Below are 21,785 nucleotides of genomic sequence, written 5' to 3' on the forward strand. Positions count from 1 at the left end.
GGCGCCCTCCCTGGATCTTCCCAGTGCCAGCACTGCCGCCAGAAATATTATTATTACTATCATCATTATTATTAAGAATATCCCCCATTTATATAAAAACACCTGCTAGTAATATCTCTTTAGAGCTCAAAGTGGCTCGGCTAAGGGAAAAGGCACAGTTATAACACCGCGGCGGACAGAATCCGGACAGTTCTGCACGTGGAACCTGTAGAACGATAGAAATTTACAGCACCAATCAATGCTGGGGCAGGTGGTCGAGCGGGATGGCGGGGGGGGGGCCGGGGGGAGGGAGGGGTGGCTGTCGGAAGCAGCGGTCCCTCAGGAGCGAGAGGGGAGGGTCTCAGGAGTCCGTGTGTGTTCTGCGCTTCCCTCGCTGCCCGCAACCTCTCTCCTCTTCTCCTCCACTGGGTGTCGGGGGGCCCCCGGCTTGCAGGACGACGTTCCCCGTTGGACATCAGCTGACCATCGGCTCCACCCCCGCCTCTCGATCCAACTCGTCTTGGATCTCGTCCGTGTTTCCTGAGTCGCTGCTGGCTACGGAGCTGGGGGACGGAGAGTTTCTGGGGAGAAGGGAGAGGAAGGGGTCGGTCTCGGATGCCGAAAGACAGGCCGGGATGGACGGAGGGGAGACGAGGGGGTGTATGGTACTCTCCCAGGCCGGTGCTCTGCGCATAGTAAATGCTCAATAAATACCACGGATTGAATGTGTCTGCTTATTGTTGTATTGTACTCTCCCAAGAGCTTAGTACAGTGCTCTGCACACAGTAAGTGCTCAATAAACACAACTGAATGAATGGATTGACAGTGGTGAATCTGGCCTGATCCCTGGAATGGGGACCTAGACGTGGGCCCCAGGGTAGAACCGAACCCAAAGGGGCTGAACCTTGGCCCCCAGCATGAACAGCGATCCCGATTTTCCGGGACAATGAGACTCAAGCACGGGAAAAGGCGGTTGAGGAATGAGGCAGGGAAACAGGAGCCGTGAGAGTTCTGCCTCGTCTCAGTGTGCGGCTCACTCTGGGCCTCAGTTTCCCCCACCTCTAAAACAGTTGCACTGGGCTGGGGCTATACATTCCCTCATAAAGAACTGAGCGGGGGTCTCTTATCAGACCCATGTTTGTCCCTGAAACAGTCTTGGCCCCAGTGCTCATTCATTCATTCATTCAATCGTATTTATTGAGCGCTTACTGTGTGCAGAGCACTGTTCTAAGAGCTTGGGAAGTACAAATCGGCAACATATAGAGATGGTCCTTACCCAATAACGGGCTCACAGGCTAGAAGAGGGAAAGGCACTTGAAGATGGCAGTTAGGGTGGAAGAAGGGGAAGGGGCAAACACTGTGATAAGGAGAGAAGGAATGGATTCGGATGCCCAGGTGGAGGGGATGGATTTTGAGAGGAGACACGAGATCTCATCTAGAGATCCTGCTGGGAAAGATGGGAGCATTGAAGAAGGGACAGGAGTAGAAAGGGACTGGGGAGGGGCAGAGGAGATTTTAGGGGCATCACGCCTGATAGTGTCAACTGTCTCAAAAAAGTAGGTGATCAGGTCGTTAGAGGAAAGGAATGGGGAAGGCGGGTGCACAGAGGGTTTGAGGAGGGATTCATGATTCAATCATATTTATTGAGCGCTTACTGTGTGCAGAGCACTGTACTAAGCGATTGGGAAATACAAGTTGGCAACATATAGAGACGGTCCCTACCCAACAGCGGGCTCACAGTCTAGAAGACTTAAACACCTGGAACAACTGGGAAGGGTGATGGGCATGGGTGTCAATCTGGATGGAGAAATGATTTCACCCCAGGGCGTACGCTAAGGGAATGCTCCCAGGGAGTGGCTGGCCCAGTCGGTACCTGTCTGCAGAGCCCTTGATGAGCCGCCGGCAGGTCTCCATCTGGACGTCCAGGCCCCGCTTCATGCTGCACATCTCCATGTACTCGTGAAGGTGTCGGTTCATGTCGCTTTTGGCGGTGGCCAGCTCCATCTGGGAGGGGGCGGCGTAAGAGGGAGGAGGGAGGGATCAGTGTTGGACTCTAAAGATCCACATGCAACCTCCTTCATCCCCACCTCCTCTCCTCCCTTGGCCTGCCCCCCCATCCTCTCTTCCTTTGGGCCTGGCCTCCCTCCCTTCCACAACCTCCCTCATCCCCCCTACCCCAACCCAGGCCCGGCCTCCTTCTCACCACCCCACACTGCTTCTCTAACTTCCCACTTCCCTCCCACCCCCAGCTCAACTTCCCTTGCCCCCTCCAGCCTGCTCTCCCTCCCCCAGCCTGGCCTCCTTTGTTCCCCCAAGACCCCAGGCGCACCTCAATTTGGCCTATTGTCTCCTGGTATTCCTTGTCTCTCGTCTTGAAGAAGGATTCTGTTTCGTGGATCAGGTTGCCTAGGTTTTCCTCTTGCTGTAAGACAAAAGCCAGGGGCAAGTCAGGAGAAGGAGGAGGCTGTGGGGAAGTAGAAACAATAGGGCCATTTCCCTGCTGTGTGACCTTGGGCAAGTCATTTAACTTCTCTGCGCCTGTTACCTCATCCGTAAAACGGGAGTTTAATACTTGTAGCCCCTCCTACTTAGACTGTGAGCCCTATGTGGGACAGGGACTGTAACCAATCTGCATACACTGTAGCTACCCAAATGCTTAGTACAGTACTGGGCACATGTAAGCATTTAACAAATAATTATTATTATTGTCATTACGTTGGGAGGTTGAGGGGGCCTTCAGAGTCTGGTCCATGAATGGACCAGATGTGGTTTCCCCACTGCATGATGGAAAGTAGGGGAAGGGGAATCTCAGGAGAAGAGTGAAAAAAAGAATAACCAGACCCCTTATTTTTCACTCGCTGCCAAATGTCCCAACCATCGTTAAGAGCATCGACTATTTTCCGAGGATACCCCTCAGGACAGAGCACGGAACAGGGCACTGTCCCCAGCGAGTAACTGCAGAACGGGAGGAATTTCTGGATAGTGGGATTTGTCAAGCACTTACTACATGCTAAGCGCCAGGGTAGACAAGCTAATCGGGTTGGACACGGTCCCTGTCCCCATGTGGGGCTTGAAGCCTAGGAGAGAGAACACCGAAGAATTTAATCCCCATTTTACAGAAGAGGAAATGGAAGCACAGAGATGTTAAGTGACTTGCCCGAGGTCACAAAGAGTATGAGCTAGCTGGCTTTCCCAGGGCCCTCGGATTGGGGGTGAGGAGAGGGGGTCTCCCCACCCGGACTTCTGACAGCTCATTGTGTCCAGGGAATTCAATCGTATTTATTGAGTGCTTACTGTGTGCAAAGCACTGTCTGTTATACTGTTGCACTTTACTCTCCCAAATGCTTAGTACAGTGCTCTGCACACAAAAAGCGCTCAATACACACAACTGATTGATTGACAGGACTGCAGTTGCCCTCACCTCTCCCTGCAGTTCTATGGATGGGTTGCAGTTGGTGAAGTCTTCCCACAGCAACAGGGTATCTTCATTCTCCTCCCAGGTCAGGCTGTCACAGTCATCATCAAAGTCAAAGGTCTCCCTCCTGCAGGGGGGCGGGAAATGACATCAGAAGTCAATAACGGGAAGCACAGGACCTCCCGGGTCTGGATTCCCAGAAGATGAGGAGGGGGAAAAACATCATCTGTGTCAAATAATCCAGGCTCAAGTCTCCAGGAAATCAGGCTGAACCAAAGAGAAATCACACTCCAGGCTAAAAATAAGAAGAAGAATTGTGGTATTTATTAATCAATCAGGGGTATTTATTGAGGGCTTACTATGTTCAGAGCACTGTTCTAAGTGCTTGGGAGAGTACAATAAGCACTTACTATGTGTCAAGCACTGTTATAAGCGCTGGGGAAGATGCAAGATAATCAGGTTAGGCACAGACCCTCTCCCTCATGGGGTTCACAGTCTAAGAGGGGAAACAGGTATCGAATCCCTAATTTACAGATGAGGTAACTTAGGCTCAGAGGAGCTAAGTGATTGTCCAAGGTCACACAGCAGGCATGTAGCAGAGCTGGGATTACACTCCCAAGCCCATGTTTTTTTCCGTACATTGCTCCCCTTAAGACAGTCATGGATTCCCCACTTCAGCTGGTCTTTCTTTAGGCCACTGCTGCCCACACATTTAAGAAAGCATCGCTCCAACATCAGGCAGGGTGGACATGGCTGAGGAAGAGTTTGGGGGTTGGTTAAGGGAAATGGTTATCTGCAAGGCTGGGATAGAGACAGCAGATACAACCTGGAGTGCTGGGGCAGGGCTCCCCAGGTCAGTCCAAAATTGGGAGGCCACTCAAGCCTTCCAAACGAGAAGCAGCATGGCCCAGTGGATAGAGCACAGCCCTGGAAGTCAGAAGGCCTGGGTTCTAATCCTGACTCCTCCACTTGACTGCCGTGTGACCTTGGACAAGTCACTTTACTTCTCTGGGCCTCAGTTACCTCGTGTGTAAAACGGGGATTAAGACTGAGATCCCCACGTGGGCCATGGACTGTGTCCAACCTGATTAGCTTTACCTACCCCAGTGCTCAGAACAGTGCCTGGAACTTAGTAAGCGCTTAACAAATACCATTTTTAAAAATTTTTTTTAAAAAGTCTGAGTCTCCAGTCAATCCAGGCAGCAAGACCAGGGGGAAGAGTACCTGAATTAGGAAAACAGGGGCAGGGAGAAGAGATGGAGCCCCGACCTGGGCTCAGGGCAACAGAGGGAAGGCGGAGGAGGCCCCGCTGGGTTCCCGCCCAGGTTCGGATCCCTCTCCGGCTCCTGCCTGCTCCGGCACAGCTCTCCCACAGCCCGCCCAGCGCCCCGGGCCCGGCTCCCTGCCTCAGCTCCCTTCCCGGCTTCCAGCCAGCATTCTTCTTCTCTGAGTTCATTTCCTCTCAGTGTCTCTGCTCAGAGTGAGAGCACGGGGCGGAGGAGGCGGGTGTGGGGGGTCAAAGACCGGAAGAGGGGAGTTTGGGGTGGGCGACTTCTCCTCTAGAAAAGGGGCTTGGCTGGAGGGATGCGGGCAGGATGCCCAAACGTGGCTTTCCCCGCTGGAATCTGGCCCCTCCCCAGGCCCAGCCCTCCAGCCTCCCTCCCTACCTCCCAGCGCAAGATGTTCTTGGCTTCAGAACCCAACAAACCTCAGATTTAAAACAAAACAGAAACCAACAGGCTGGGAGCATAATTCACCCACCATCCTCTCTCTCTCTCCAAAAGAAATTTGTTTTTTTGGACTTGGGGCCCTATCAGCACTACTGCCATTCTTTCTCTATTTCAAATTTTCAAATCTCGCCCTTTCATTCATCAAGCCAGCTCCTCTATTTTTTTTTAAATGAAGTTTGTTACGTGTTTACTATCAGGCACTGCAGTAAGCGCTGGGGTATTACAAGCTAATCAGGTTGGATACAGGTCACGTCCCACCTGGGGCTCACAGTCTTAATCCCCACTTTACAGATGAGGTAACTGAGGCACAGAGAAGTTAAGTGACTTGCGCTGCTACAACATGATTGAGACTTGAGTCGGGAGAATTGGGATTCTGCTGAAGGTAGATTTCTTATCTGATGAAAAAAGCTATTCGAAGAATAGCCCCCTCCCAGAGCAGGGACCAGTGGACCTGAACATGGTCCACCTAAGAAAGGGGCTGTGGCAGATGGCACTGTGGGCTTAAGCACTTAGTACAGTGCTCTGCACACAGTAAGTGCTCAATAAGCAGGATTGAATGAATGCGGGCAACAATGAAAGAGAAGCACTGTAGCCTGGGAGTCCGAAAACCTGGGTTCTAATCCCGGCTCTGCCACATGTCTTCTGTGACCTTGGGCATGTCAGTTCACTTCTCTGTGCCTCGATTACCTCATCTGTAAAAAAGGGATTAAGACTGTGAGCCCTGTGTGGGACAGGGACCGCGTCCAACTTGATTAGTTTCTATCTACCCCAATACTTAGTAAAGTGCCTGGCACATAGAAAGTGCTTAACAGATACCATAAAAAAATAAAGCAAGAAGAAGGGGAGGGAGTGGCAGGAAGATGAATGCCCTCAGTTACGGTGGAAGGAGCGGATAACGGAGGCACACAGAAGTAGAGTGAATTGCCCAAGGTCACACAGCCCACTGCCCTAAGTGCTGGGGTAGATACAAGCTATTCAGGTTGGACACAGTCCCTGTCCCACGAGGGGCTCACAGTCTTAATCCCCATTTTACAGATGAGATAACGGAGGCACACAGAAGTAGAGTGAATTGGGTCTCCTCTCTGGCCAGGTTCTGTGCTTCGGAGACGACGGCTAAAAAGGGAGCGGACTACTCAGCAGACTTATTTAAAAGGATTTTGAGCCAGGAACCCTGTACTTAGCACCACAACTCCGCTCTGTGGTTGGAAACTTAAGAAAGTTTCCCCTGCTTGCTTGGAGAGGAGGGCAAGAATGTCACTCTGGGTGACTAACCCCAGCCTGTGGTCACAATCGGGAAGCTTCTCCTTTCTGCTGGGCCCAGAAGGCTGCGGGAGAGGACTGGGAAGCAGGAGGCTTAGGGGGACGGTTACGTGGCTGAGAAGCAGCGTGGCCCAGTGGAAAAAAGTCAGATGACCTCTGCCCTAATCCCAACTCTGTCACTTCCTTGTTGTGTGACCTTGGGCAAGTCCCAGAGAAGCAGCGTTGCCTAATGGATAGAGCAAGGGACTGGGTTCTAATTCCAGCTCTGCCCTACATCTGCTATGTGACCTTGGGCAATTCACTCCACTTCTATGTGCCTCCGTTATCTCATCTGTAAAACGGGGATTAAGACTGTGAGCCCCTCGTGGGACAGGGACCGTGTCCAACCTGAGTAGCTTGTATCTACCCCAGCACTTAGGACAGTGGGCTGTGTGACCTTGGGCAATTCACTCTACTTCTACGTGCCTCCGTTATCTCATCTGTAAAACGGGGATTAAGACTGTGAGCCCCTCGTGGGACAGGGACTGTGTCCAACCTGAGTAGCTTGTATCTACCCCAGCACTTAGGACAGTGGGCTGTGTGACCTTGGGCAACTCACTCTACTTCTATGTGCCTCCATTATCTCATCTGTAAAACGAGGATTAAGACTACGAGCCCCTCGTGGGACAGGGACTGTCCCACTTGTATCTACCCCAGCACTTAGGACAGTGCCAGAAACTTAGGGAGCGCTTAACAAAAACCATAAAAGAAAGTCACTTAACTGCTCTGGGCTTCAGTCTCCTCAACTGTAAAATGAGTATTCACTTCCTCTACCCCCTCCTACTTAGACTGTGAGCCCCATGTGGGTCAGGGATTAGGTTCAAACCAATTAACCTGTATCTATCGCAGAGTTTAACACAGAGTAAATGATAATAATACTAATAATAGGCCCCCTAGGGAAGTACCCTCTGAGAGGGTTAAAAGGTTGAAAAATAGTTCAGGGGGATAAAAGGCATGAGTAAACATCAGTACTGCTGTGTCCTTCTCCAAAGGAAACCCCAGGCTTGCTATGAACAATTCAGCCTTTATGGGGGAGTCATGAAATCATCATAGACCAAGGCTCCGGAAATGACTGAGGGCAGAGCAGTATTTTCTCCCACAGCGAGACGAGACTCCACTGAATTCCCAGCTCCCACTTTCTGTTCCTTTCAGATTATCTGCTTCCTGGAGACAGATCCCTGAGGGAGTGAAGAGGGAACGGAGAGGGCCTGGTCCCTGGGCCCAGCCAGGGTCTGTCAGAGGAAGGGACTTAAGGGTGGCTGGGATATACTCACAGCTGGTTAAACATGCGTTTCATTTCATCGGTGATGTTCAGGGAGCCCACTTCATCATCCGAGAACCTGTTGCCTTCTGCATCCTGCTCAGGAAGGTCTTCGTCCGAAGTGACCTTGCGCTCTTTCTTTTTGGACGCCACCTGAACCCAAGGGCAGAGAGAGGGGGGTGACCGAGAGAGCCAGTCAGGGCTTCTGCTGGTGATGAAGGGTGTTGAGGGGGGAACCAGAGGGGAAATTCCCTTCCGTGAGGTGATAGATGGAAAGCAGCTGGAAACGGCAGGGTGCAAAGCGAGTGGCAGCCAGGGCTCTAGTCAGGGCAAGCTCGCTGGTAGAGGGCTCGCTGAGCAGCAGGCGGGGTTTGGGGGTGGGAGTCAGGGAGCACGGCGGCCGCGAGGTGAGCTTAGGTGGGGAAGAAAGGGACACAGGACCGGGAAGGGGAAGCCCAAGTTCCCAGTCAAGCCTTCAGCAGTGGCCTTGGGATGGGGGGGACTTAGAGGTCTGTCTCTTCCCAGCCATTAGAACCACTCAGAAGAGGACACTCCAGTCCTTGGGAAGCAGGAGGCCCCTGACGCAGAAAGGCTGTGAGTGCTGACCCTTGCCAGCCGGGCAGAGAGAAACCAAGCACCTCTAAGTCAGACACAAAAGCGTGTTGTCGCTTTTTAGGGCCTTTTGACCACTACACCCATACTACTGGAGGCATAAAAGGTACACCTAGGCTACAGGGTGTCCAAAGTTCTGCCTAAGGAGCACTGACAGAAGCTATAAGGTATACCCAACAGTGCCAGAGGGGCCCACACACAGGTCACAGGATATACACAGAAGTAACCAAGGAGCCTACACGGAGGCTTCAAGGCGTTACCCAGACCTGCCCAAGGAGTGCACAACAAAGGCTACAAGGTGTACCCAGACCTGCCTAAGGAGCAGACACAGAGGCTATAAAGTGTACCTGGACCTGCCCAAGGAACACAAACACAGGTTTACGCAGAAGGGCCGAAGAACACATAGAGGCTACAGACTGCCCACAGAGAAGCTCCAGAAGTGCACACAGAAGCTACACAGGGTTGCCCGAGGACCATACACAGAATAGCTTGAAGAGCACACATACACACACACACAAAGAGACTACAGAGTGTCCACAGAATGACAGAATGCCTCGTCTCCCCGCTTAGCCTCCATGCCTCCCATTGGCCTCTGAGCAGGAAAGATGGAGGAAGGAGAGGCCGATGAGGGCATCCCCCAATATTCAAGTCCCACAGTTAAAGTGGTAGCACACCCACTTCACCCTGAGATCAAGCAAAGACAAAGAAAACAGAAAGGAGAAAACACCGGTAGAGCAGCCGCTTTCCAAGAACAGTACGTTCAGAATGAGTGCAAGGAGCAGCCTATAACCTTGGTTTCCCCTTCCCAGCTCAAATGGCAGCTAGTTAGATCGGGATCTCTCGGGTTTACACGTACCCACACACACGCACACACTTGCATTATCACAGAAACAGAAACGTGACAGAAAAAAGACCTGATGGAAAGGCACAGAGCCCAATTTGCAAACTCAGTTGTCTACAGCAAGGCACCTCTCACAGCCTCAGCACCCTGACCTGACTCTCCCCGTCCCCTTCGTCGGGGCCCGGGCTCGTAAAGGTGAGCACTGCTTCCGTCAGGCAGTGGGTTCCAGTCCCCGAGGAAAGCTTATTTCTGAGAGATGTAGGATGGGACTTCTTGGGGAGCCTAAGAGCACCTGCTAGGGGGGCCGGGAGGGAGTTGGGGCAGACTAGGAGTAGTGCTGGCAAGAAGACAGACCCGTCCAGGGGCAGGGCCGGCGGCTGGGGTGGGCAGGCCCTATTCACCTGAAAGATCTTGGACACGTCTTCTGAGTTCCGCTGCTGCGCAACATCGCACAGCTTAGCTGTGATATCGATTCGCCGGCAGATGTCCATGTCCACCTTCATGGCCTTTTCCTGGATCTTTGTGTCGAGGTCTGTCATGGGCTGCAGGGAGGACAGCAGGGGGTTATGTGAGTTCAGGAGAGAGCAAGTGCCAGAAGAGGGGATGGATCTTGAGGGTGCTGGGGAAGGGGGGGAGCGGGCATGGCCTTTGGTCCCCCAGGCCCCAGAGAGGCTGGGACCTGAGGCCGCCCTCCTAACCAGGTGGAGAGACCAGGGTCGGTCTCAGTGGCCAGTGACAGGAGCTTGTGGGAGTCAATGTTTCCTTGATGTTGGAGGCAGGCTGGAGGGATCACTTCCTGTTTGCTACTTGCCCAGTGCACCGGAAGCCATCCTCTCTCAGCACACACACAATAGCCTTGAGTAGAGCTGAAAACAATTCACACCCATGGCAAACGTTTCTTTCTTCCCGCCACCTCCGCAGGCCCCGTCCCTCCGCACTGCCCCGACCGCTGTCCCGGGTTCCTTCAGACTGGCGAGGGCCAGGATCACCCAAGGCAGGAAGCCTAGCAGGGGATCGCAGGCGGAGGCGGGAGGTTGGGGGGAAACATCAGTCACCCATCCCTACTGAACACCATTCAGATCACCAGGCAGCTCCCCATCAACCACAATCACAACCTGAAAGCAACACCAAACTCTCCCTGACATAACTCCTCCAAGGCACAGTCGGCTCAGCCCCAAGAGTAGGCAACCTCTGGGCCACTGAAGTTCAGCCAAACCAACCTTACACCTCTAGCCATCTAGTCAATCAAATCAACAGTATCTATTGTGTGTTTACGGTGTCCAGAGCACTGTACTAAGTGTCCGGGAGAGTGCAATACAACAGAGTTAGGAGACACATTCCCTGTCCACCATTAGCTGACAGTCAAGAGGGGGAGGCAGACATTAATATAAACAAATTATGGATAAGTACATAAATGCTGTGGGGTAAATACCAAGTGCCGTCAGCCCACCTTCTCCCAACCCACTCCGGGACTCCAGGCCCCCCGGTTCCTTCCGCATTTTTTTTTGGTAAAGTCAGAGCCTGATGCTCCCCATCCTCGGCCTCTCTTCCCACACGAACTCTTCCAAATCAGCAAGGCCCAGAGGCTTCAAAGCTGCAGGAAACCTCCTCCTGAATAAAAAGCGTAAGCTCTTTGAGGGCAGGGATTTTTGTCTTCCAACTGTATTGTAATCTACTTTTTCAAGGGTTTAATACAGTGCTCTGCACATGGTAAGCACATAGTAAATACCACTGATTGATTGATGGAGAGTTTTGCTCCTGAATGTGTCCCACAGGGAGAGGAGGAAAGGATGGGAAGTCAGTGGATGCCCTAGTTTGGGACTGTTCTGACAGACATTTAATTGACTCTGGATCCTGAAGCTGGAGGTGACAGGAATCCTGGGTCAAAACCACTGCCACCAGCCAAGGACAAGGGGGAACATAGGGTCATGGATCCCTCTAGCCTTTAATCTCACTGTGGGCTGGGAATGTGTCTGTTGATTGTTACACCGTACTCTCCCAAGTGTTTAGTACAGCGCCCTGCACAGAGTAGCGCTCAATAAATATGACTGAACGAATGAATGAATGGATCATCCAAACTCAGGACCGACAGGGGCTCAGCTCGGAGAGCCCTGAGTACCTCCCATCCCACAACCCCAGCCGGACAGGAAAGTGCTGCAAAATCCTGACACCGCCTGGCTCAAAGGCCGGCACCATTCGTGCTCCTCAGCTCTTCGGGGGCCAAGTCCCCCAACTGTAAAAACTCCCCAGTGCTCCGACATCTCAGGCTCATTAGCCATTCAACATATCAACGAGTGAACATTTTGTATCAGGCGAAAGCAGGACGGTGGCTTTAACCCAACAGAACCCCCTCTGCCCTCCGAGCCCTCAAACCCTCAGAAGGGGGTGGTCCTGGCCCACATCCCATAGTGGCGCCAGGGTTTGGGCTTCGAATGCCAGCCCTGTGAACTTGTGACGAGCAAAAAGAAAAATAATAATTCAAAATAATCATCAGGGTTAAGGGCTAAGCAGCAAATAAATGCATCTCTAAACAGACCAACAGGAAGCGGGGGAGGTTGGGGTGGGTGACTTCGGGGCAGGAGGGTAGGGGGATTGTTTTCCGATGCATCTGTTGTTGGTCTGAGGCAGCCAGGGAACTAACTACAAAGCAGTGCTCACTACAGCCTGAAACTCATTGTGAATGAAGCAGTTTGCATGGGGGAGGAGGTGGGAAGGGGAGAGAGGAAACATATTGCCAACATGGGGGGTGGGGGAAGATGGAGGGAGACGGCACTTACATCACTCATCAGGCCTTTGAACACCACGAGCTCTGCTTTCAGCCTCTCGATCTTCTCATTCAGCTCCTCCTGGATGGCCTCTGCCTCTTGGGCCTCCTAAAGGAGGAGGAGAGCAGCAGTTAAAGGGGCTCAGGTTTAAGGGGAGGGGAGTGAGATCCAGAGGGACACAAGGCTGATAGCTGCGGGTGGGAAGAAGCAGGACTGGAGCTGGAATGGGCAATCACTTCATCTTTCTGGGGAGTAGGGGGGTGAGGGCTGCTGCTCCTGAGAAAGTGCCCCGAAACAGTATGGCCTAATGGAAAGAGTGTGGAATTTGCAGTCAGAGGAGCTGGCTTCTGCCACTTGGCTTTTGCGTGACCTTGGATACGTCACTTCAATCCTGTAGGCCTCAGTTTCTTCATCTGTAAAATGAGGATTCAATACCCATTCTCCCTTCTGCTTAGTCTGAGAGCCCCATGTGGGACAGGAACTGGGTCTGATTTGATTATCTCAAATCTACCCCAGCGCTTGGCACAGAGTTAGCACTTACCAAAAACCACAATTATAAGCAAACACAGACCATTGCAGAGAATCCCCATGAAACTCTCCTTTCTGAGACCTTAACAGGCCCAGCCTCTGTGGGGCTGGAGACCCAAGAGCAGCGAGGTCCCCACTCAGCTCCCTGACCTAGATTAGGCTTTTTAAAAATATATTTATATATCTGGCATTTGTTATTCGCCTACCATGTGCCAGGCACTGAACTAAGCTCTGGGGTAGACACAACCTAATCAGGTTGGAGCCAGGGACTCAGTCTTAATCTCCAATTAACAGATGAGGTAACTGAGGCAGAGAGAAGCGAAGTGGCTTGCCCAAGGTCCCACGGCAGACAAGTGCCAAAGCCGGGATTGGAACCCAGGTCCTTCGGATTCCCGGGCCTGTGCTCTATCCATTAGGCCTCGCTGCTTTCTGGCCAATTCAAGGTTGAGGCATCTTTCCGGTGAAGCAGATAAATTGGCGAGGGGAGGGAAAGTCCACAACACCCCTGGAGAAAACCAGCCACCCAGGAACCAAGACTCAGTACCAGGACCACAAACTAGCAGTCCCCCACATCTTGCCCCTCTCTGGAGTCTGACGTCCTACCAAGAGTCAATCTCACTCATCCTCTCTTTACCCAAGAAAGGGTTTGGGGAGCAGAGGATCCCTGCTCCCCCATCTCCGTGGGGCAGCACAAGACACTCCCCAGAGCAAGAAAGAGCGACTCGAAGGGCAGAGGGAGTCCAGAGGCAGAATCAGAAATGGACCCGGCCCTGGGAAGCAGCGAGGCTTGTCTGCTGTCTGACCTTGGGGAAGTCATTTCGCTTCCCTGGGCCTCATTTGTAAAATGGGGATTAAGAGTAGGAGCCCCAGCTCTTAGAACAGTGCTTGGCACAGAGTAAGCCCTTAACAAGTACCATAATTATTATTGCAGATCAGTGCATGCTCTGCCCACTACGCAGCACTCCCCTCCAGGTGCCATCCAAAGAGAAGGGGCTTTGTCTGTATCTACCTGGGATGCTTCCCCTTGCCCCCTCACCCCAAATCCAGTTCTCCAGTTCACCCCCTCTCCTTGCCCTCCAGGGGAGCTTACCTCTTGGAGTGTTTCAACCATGGACTGGAGACTCATGCGCTTGGCCAGCTCCTCCTCCCACCTGGAAGACAGAAGGTGCCACTGGGTTACGCACGGAGCTGCCATAGTCCCGGTCCCTGGCCCACAAAGCGAGGAGCTGGTGAGCAGTGAAGGGGATGAAGAGCGCACCAGAGCTGAGTGCCTGCACACCCCCTGTCCTGAAGCTTCCAGCCCTATCACCCGAGAGGACCCCCCACCTCCCTCCCCGATGTCGGCCCCCCGGGGACCTCACTAAGTTGCCAAGACAGCAGCTGCAATGCAAGAAGTGGGGTGGCCTGTGAGCAACGGTGAAGGGATCGACACAGGAGGGGGATCGACACAGGAGGATGAAAGGAGCAGCAAGAAGACCAGTTAAGATCGACCACGGGGTCGACACACCCATCCCCCAGTGGGAATCTGTTAAACAAGACCCGTTACGTCTTTGAAGACCGGCACTTCCATATAAGATAACTCCAAGAGGGGGAATTCTCTCTTCCCCTTCCCCAGGATCCTAATTGATCAATCAATGGTATTTATTGATCACTTACTATGTGCAGAGCACTGTACTAAGCACTTGGGAGAGTATAGTACAATAGAATTAGACTGGTTTCTTACCTATAATGAACTCACAGTCCAGTGGGGGAGACTGGCATTAATATAAATTACAATATACCATTTAAAGATACGAACATAAGTGCTGTGGGGTTGGGGATGAGACGAATATCAAATGTCCAAGGGTCACAGATCCAGGAGCACAGAAGACGCGGAAGGGAGAGTGAGCTGGGGAAAAGAGGGCTTACTCGGGGATGACCTCTTGGAGGATTTGAAACCTCAATCCTAATGCTTAACAGCATCTGGAAAGAAAAGGGGCTGAAACTAGACTATAAGCTCCTTGTGGGCCAGGATCGTATCAACCGAGTCTATCGTCCTCTCCTGTTCCCCGCACACATTGGCTGATTTGGAACCCCAGGATTTGTCTTTGTTAGTGGGTAGGAATAGTCTCTATTTGTTGTCAAACTGCACTTTCCAAGCGCTTAGTCCAGAGCTCGGCACACAGTAAGTGCTCAATAAATATGATTGAATGAATGAATGCCCGGGGTGAATCAAGAGCAAAATAATCAATCAATCAATCAACTGCATTTATTGAGCACTTACTGCGTGCAGAGCACTGTACTAAGCGCTTGGGAATTACAAGTTGGCAACTTATAGAGACAGTCCCTACCCAACAGTGGGCTCACAGTCTACACCTTGGCAACCTCCGAGAGCTGCCGTCGATGTCATCGTTGGGTGAGTCAAGAGTAGGGTGGAGGGAAAGTGATGACCGGGTGCAGATTCGGTTACCACATTGACGTTTGGAAAGTGGACGAAAATGGAGGCTGCACGGTAACGGACGGAGGGACACACACACGCACACATGCACACCAGAATTCCTCCTCCCTCCCTTCCTCAGTCATGGTGAGGAGGGAGTCAATCCTCATGCCCAGACCGTGCGGCCTAAATTTAAAGATGTTAAGAGTCCAGCGTCTGCGGAGGGACAGAGTAAGGGCCCCAGAAGGAGGGAGTCTGGGGACTGAACTAGAAACTAATGTCCAGGATCAGCTCCAGAGGAATCTAACTGGCTCTTCCCATCGAGCCAAGCCCTCCCTCCCTCCCTCCCTGGGCGATTGCCAACTTCTTGGCTTCAAGGAGACTCCTGATGTGGCGGACAAAAGACCACTCCAGGCCGGCATTTTACACCGGGAGACGCCGAGGTTCAAAGGTCCCAGCCGAATCGTCCTCTCTGGGCCCACTGTCACCCTCCTGGTTCCAGGACAGGAGGGGTCCCGGGATCCCGGGGGGCTGGGTCAGGGTGGGTACCAGGGGCTGGCAGCATCTCCTCCTCTCCCTCTGCTGCAGGGCAGCTCCTGGGCAGACGCATAATCCCGGCTCTGCCACTTGCCTGCTGTGTGATCTTGGGTGAGTTACTTACTTCTCTGTGCCTCAGTTACCTCATCTGTAAAATGGGGACTGAGACTGTGAGCCCCACATGGGACAGGGACCGTGTCCAACCCGAACAGCTTGTACCACTCCAGTGCTTAATACAGCATCTGGCACAGCTTTCTGGAATAGCTTTTCAAAGGAGGCCTAAGCAACCCTTGAGATTTTACTGTCGGCAGTGTTGTTCTTCAAACCGGACAATTCCACTACTAGGAATGAAAAAGGCACACACATACCAGCGCTTAGAACAGTGCTTTGCACATAGTAAGCGCTTAATAAATGCCATTATTATTATTATTATACACCCCTCCTGCCCACCATGTCCCCTTGGAGGTGGCTTTGCAATCATCTTGTCAGACAGATCAGCCCACTGGGATACTGGGAAAATCCCCTCCATATGAACCACAAAATAATAATAATTGTGGTACTTGTTAAGTGCTTACTACATGCCAAGCACTGTGCTAAACATTGGGATAGATACAAAATAATCAGACGGTCCCTATCCCACTTCGAGTCCACAGTCTAAATAATGATAATAAGAATAACAACAACTGTGGTATTTTTAAGGGCTTTACTATTTGCCAAGCAATGTACCAAGTGCTGGGGCAGACACAAGATAACCAGGTCTCACATGGGTTCGCAGTCTAAGTAAGAGGGAGAACAGGTATCGCATCCCCATTTTGCAGATGAGAGAACTGAGGCCCAGAGAAGTGAGTTGCCCAAGGTCATACAGCAGGAAAGGGCCGGAGCCTGGATTACGGCCCCAGTCCTCTGACTCCTGGGCTCATGCTCTTTCCATTAGACCACACTGCTCTCCAAAGCAGGAGAGAGACCAGGTAATGAACGCCCATTTTACAGGTGAGGAAACCGAGAAGTGACTTGCCCAAGGTCACACAGCAGGCGAGCCAGATGCGCCTGGCTCTCTGACGTCCCTACCTTCTGTTGGCCTCTCTCTCCCCAGCTCAGAGCAACTGCAGCAGTCACCGGTCTCCCAACCCCTGATGAAGCAATTGTAATTCCTCCCAAGGAAAGATGGAAAAACTAATTGCTCAAAGAAGGCAAGATCTTGCTTCCGTGGGGAGGGGCCGGGAAACCCAGGGCTCCCGCTGTGCAATGCGGAGTCGGAGTCCGATCAAAAGCCGGCCCCACCGAGAGCTACAAAATCCTCCAGATCGCCCTGGCTTCAATCTCTCCTTCATCCCAAATGCTTCATCGCCTAGGGCTCACAACCCCTTCCCTGCAAGGATTAAATTGATTTCCCTTTTCAGATCATCTTCGGGGTGGCAGAGGGGTTACCGCTCATCCACCGCAACGGAGTTCGCCTCAGTTCCTCATTAACGGGTCGGGATGGAAGTAACCAAGCCTTGTGCGGGTTCATCTCGCCGGTGGAGGGAAGCTGCGTCCCATTTGTTGTTTTGCCTTCGAAACCAGGGCCAATAAGTGCATTAGCCTAATGGCAGATCGGTACTGAAGCCCCCCTGCCAGCTTCTCCCCGGGCTCTAGTATATGGATTCGTCCCCTTTCCATCTGGCCCATTTAACCTGTGTCCAAGCCAGCACAGTGCTGGGTCAGAACTGCATTAATAACAAAAATAATAATGATAGCGTGGTGCAGTGGATAGAGCATGGGCCCGCGAGTCAGAAGGACCTGGGTTCTAATCCCCGCACCGCCACTTGTCTGCTGTGCGACCTTGAACAGGTCATTTCACTCCCCTGGCCCTCAGTTACCTCATCTGTCAAATGGGGATTAAGACTGGGAGCCCCATGTGGGACAGGGACTGCTGTGTTCAACCCAACTTGGTTGTACCGATCCCAGCGCTTAGCATGGGGCCTGGCACATAGCAAGTGCCTAACAAATACCATTATTATCGATTTATAATAACCAAAGTAATACTAATTGTGGCATTTGTTAAGCGCTTACTATATGCCAAGCACTGTACTAAGTGCTGGGGTCAATACAGAATGATCAGGTCCCACATGGAGCTCACAGTCTAAGTAGAAGGGAGGAGAGGTTCTGAATCCCCATTATGTAGATAAGGGTACTGAGGCCCAGAGTAATAATAACAATAACAATGATGGCATTTATTAAGCGCTTACTACATGCAAAGCACTGTTCTAAGCGCTGGGGATGATAACAATAACAATGATGGCATTTATTAAGCGCTTACTACATGCAAAGCACTGTTCTAAGCTCTGGGGGGGGATACAAGGTGATCAGGTTGTCCCACATGGGGCTCACAATCTTAATCCCCCTTTTACAGATGAGGTAACTGAGGCACAGAGTAGTTAAGTGACTTGCCCAAGGTCACACAGCAAGCAAGAGGCAGAGCCGGGATTAGAACCCAGGACCTCTGACTCTCAGGCCTGTGCTCTTTCCACTAGGTTATGCTGCTTCTTGTTGATAATTGTGCTATTTGTTTAGTCCTATTTATTAAGTGCCAAGCACTGTTCTCAGAACTGAGGGAAATCGGACAATCAGGACAGACGGGGCCCACCCTATGCTCACAGTAAGGTAAGCAGGAGGGAGAGTAGTCGGTGAAACCCCATTTTACAAATGAGGTAACAAGCACAGAGAAGTTAAGTACCTCGCCTAAGGGCACCCAGCAGACAAGTGGCAGAGGTAAGATTAGAACCCAGATCCTCGGACTTCCAGAACCTTGCTCTTTCTCCTCTAAGCTCCTCTACCTTTTCTCCAGCATTTTCTACGGCTCCCATCACCCCGGGGCCCTTCCCCCTCACAAAGCCCTTTTTAGCTCAGAAAGCTCTGGCGACTTACTTAAAGGATAACTGTTCTGTTGTTGGGCTGAGCTCCCGGCTGTCGAGAGGCATGTGAACAAAGAGCAGGGCACAATCCCTCCTTAAAGGGGTTTAAAAACAGTGCTGCGCTGTGGCAGTCAAGATGGGGCATGCCTGGGTGGAGCCCATCCACCCATGCTCCGAGCCCCAAGCGCTACGCTTGCCCAAGATGGGCCAGCGCCACCAGCTTCGGCAGAATCTCAGGGGAATCTAGGCTATTTTGAATCAAGAGCCTGCAAATTAAATGAAAGAATTAACAGAGGTATTTTTACGGTATTTGCTAAGCACTCACTATATACCAGGCACTGTACTAAGCGCTGGGGAAAACACAAGCCAAATCAATCGTATTTATTAAGCGCTTACTGTGTGCGGAGCACTGTACTAAGAGCTTGGAAGAGTACGATACAACAATAAACAGATACATTCCCTGCCCACAGTGAGCTTACGAGTCTAAAGGTTGGGTGCAGCCCCACATGGGGCTTGCGGTCTTAATCCCCATTTTACCAAAGAGATAAATGAGGCTCAGAGAAGGGAAGTGAGCTGCACAAGGTCACTCGGCAGACAAGTGGCAGAGCCGGGATTAGAACACGGTTCCTTCTGACTCCCAAGCTCGTGCTTTATCCACTAAATCATGCTGTTTCTCTTTTGCCAAGTACTGCACTAAATGCTGGGGTAGATATGAGATCATCAGCTTGGAACAGTGCTTTGCACAAAGTAAGTGCTTAACAAATACCATCATTATTATTATCATCAGGTTGGACACGGTCTGACCTGTCTCACGTGGGATTCACAGTCTAAAGGGGAGGTATTTAAATCCCCATTGTACAGATGAGGAAACTGAGGCCCAGGCAAATGACGGCGTTAGGATTAGAACTCTGGTCCTCCGACCTCCAGGCCTGGGCTCTTTCATTTTGACATTGCTGGATTCTGGGTACATTGTTTAGATCGGAGCACTGTGGATACACTTGCAGGGTTTTCATTCTTTTCTTTTTCTTTTATTTCATTTCTTTCCTTGAAGAAATGAGCACCTTCGCCATTCTTACAAGCCGTGGGAGTGATAAATAGTCACAGTATAAAGATGGGAAAACAGAGGCAGAGAGAGGGAAATCATCTTCCCTCTTTCCTTCCCTTGTTTTGTTGTCTGTCTCCCCCTTCTATACTGTGAGCCCGTTGTTGGGTAGGGACCGTCTCTATATGTTTCCAACTTGTACTTCCCAAGCGCTTAGTACAGTGCTCTGCACACAGTAAGCGCTCAATAAATACGATTGAATGAATGAATGAATCTTCCCAATATCACACAGCATTTTGGAGGGGGAGCGAGGGCTAAAAACCACTGGGGTGTGAGGCAACTAGCCACCGACCCTTAGGGGATGCCTCAGGGGCGATGGTCAAGGGCTGCCTGTGAGGAAGGAGTCCAGTAATGACAACAGAGAAGCAGCGTGGCTCAGTGGAAAGAGCACGAGCTTTGGAGTCAGCGATCATGGATTCAAATCCCGGCTCTGCCAACTGTCAGCTGTGCGACTCTGGGCAAGTCACTTCACTTCTCTGTGCCTCAGTTACCTCATCTGTAAAATGGGGATTAAGACTGTGAGCCCCCCCGTGGGACAACCTGATCATCTTGTAACCTCCCCAGTGCTTGGCACATAGTAAGCGCTTAATAAATGCTATTATAAAAAATAAGTAATTGTGGTATTCATTAGGCATCTATTATGTGCCAAGCATTGTTCTAAGAACAGGAGTAGCAACAATACAATTGGATAAGACCCAATCCATGTCCCATGTGGGGCTCACAATCCAAGCAGAGGCAAAGCAGCTATTTAACCCATTGTATAAATGAACAAATTAAGACATGGACAAGGTAAGTGACTTGCCCATGGTCACCCTAACTCTGCAGTCCACAAGTTCACTCTGCTTCTAGGTTAGAAGGTACCAAGTAGTGTCCAAAACTACCCTGGCTGGCTTTGGGACTCAGGCTCCTTACCCACTTCTGTCCCTACCGGACTTCACTCTCCTTCGAGCTCTCCACCTCTGCAGATGGGGATTCCCGAGTATTCCCAAAGAACGGAAACAGAAGAAACTGCTTCTCTGCCGTTTCTTCCCAAGACTCCCTGCTTCACTGGCCCCTGGCTCATATTCCACTCTAGTCTTTCCCCTTGGAAAAGAGGCAGGGACCCTCAAATCTGCACGGTTCAGATATCTAGATGGAGGACTAAATCTCAGGATTGAGAGTAAATCATCATCATCATCAATCGTATTTATTGAGCGCTTACTGTGTGCACAGCACTGTACTAAGCACTTGGGAAGTACAAATTGGCAACATATAGAGACAGTCCCTATTCAACAGTGGGCTCACAGTCTAAAAGGGGGAGACAGAGAACAAAACCAAACATACTAACAAAATAAAATAAATAGAATAGATATGAGTAAATCTCAGAGCTGGGCTTCTCACCTGTCCCTTCTCTGGATGATGAGGAGGAGAAGGGGGTTGGCGGGAGGAGAGGACAGATTGGGGTGGGCAGGAATTCCCTGAACAACATCGAGGGGCGGGGAAGTGACGGCGCAGAGGCCCAGTTCCTCTGGTCTCCTGGAGCGACGCTTGCACCTTTTATTTTGTGCAGGGTAGGTGTCTACCAACTCGGCCAAATTGTTATATTATACTCTCCCAAGAGCTTGGCACAGTGCTCTGCACACAATAAGCACGACTGAATCCTTGGGCCTTGGTCCCCGAGCAGAACGGACCACAGTCTGACAGAACTCTCCACCTCAGGTTCGCTGCCCGGGGGTGGCCGAAGAGGGGAGGGGATTGGGGGGGTCTCAGGCACATCCTGCTCTCCCCCCCATCCCATCAGGCGGCCCCAAGGAGGCCAAGAAGATGGGAGGGCCTGGTGGAGCCGCTTTCCCTGGCCAGATGTGGCCACCCTGCATTCCCCGCACATGTCACTGCGGCCCCGTTAGCAGGCCGCCAGCTACTGCTGCAGTCACATGACGGGCAAGGACCGGCCTGGGCCAAAGAACAGCTCATCTCACGCACACCCCCCACCCCCCGCAACCTCCCCGCAACTAGCGCACGCGTATTTGGGGCTGCTCTGACACCCGGCGCTGGCAGGAAAGGGGCTGACGAAGAGCCCAGCCGGGGTCGCGGCTGCGGGAATCCGAAACCGTCGCCCGGCTGAGTCACCTCTTCTTCACATCCTCCCCTAGAACTTCCCTCGAAGGGCTGGAATCCTTTCGGCCAAGCTCAAACCTGAGTTCAGACAAGCTGCATCTCAAAAGAAAGGCGGTGCGGTGCCGGGCAAGGGATTAAGCAGCCTTGATGGGGAAATATCTGAACGCTGCTCAGTTTTTCTCCCCGCTGCCTGTCACTAGAGAGTTAAGCTACATTCGGATTTTGGGGCTCAGAGGACCGTTTCTAAGTAACAGGAGAGGAGCTAGGGTTAAGCCTTTAGACTGGAAAGTCGTTATGGGCAGGGATGTT

At 51.7% G+C, this 21,785-nt stretch overlaps 1 protein-coding gene across 1 annotated transcript in view; it reads right to left on the minus strand.

Annotated features, from left to right (window-relative positions):
* Positions 1-454: 454 nt before the first annotated feature.
* The window catches only part of IFFO2 (intermediate filament family orphan 2), a 62,322-nt gene continuing 40,991 nt past the window's right edge, over positions 455-21,785 (minus strand). The window contains exons 2-9 of the mRNA XM_038746925.1: positions 13,521-13,581; positions 11,915-12,010; positions 9,539-9,679; positions 7,698-7,837; positions 3,401-3,521; positions 2,309-2,401; positions 1,853-1,983; positions 455-560 (exon numbers count right to left, since the gene is read on the minus strand). Of these exons, the coding sequence (XP_038602853.1) occupies positions 455-560; positions 1,853-1,983; positions 2,309-2,401; positions 3,401-3,521; positions 7,698-7,837; positions 9,539-9,679; positions 11,915-12,010; positions 13,521-13,581 (889 nt within the window). The remainder of the gene's footprint in view (positions 561-1,852; positions 1,984-2,308; positions 2,402-3,400; positions 3,522-7,697; positions 7,838-9,538; positions 9,680-11,914; positions 12,011-13,520; positions 13,582-21,785) is intronic.

This window comes from Tachyglossus aculeatus, chromosome 5 (assembly GCF_015852505.1).
Source record: "Tachyglossus aculeatus isolate mTacAcu1 chromosome 5, mTacAcu1.pri, whole genome shotgun sequence".
Classification (NCBI taxonomy): Eukaryota; Metazoa; Chordata; class Mammalia; order Monotremata; family Tachyglossidae; genus Tachyglossus; species Tachyglossus aculeatus.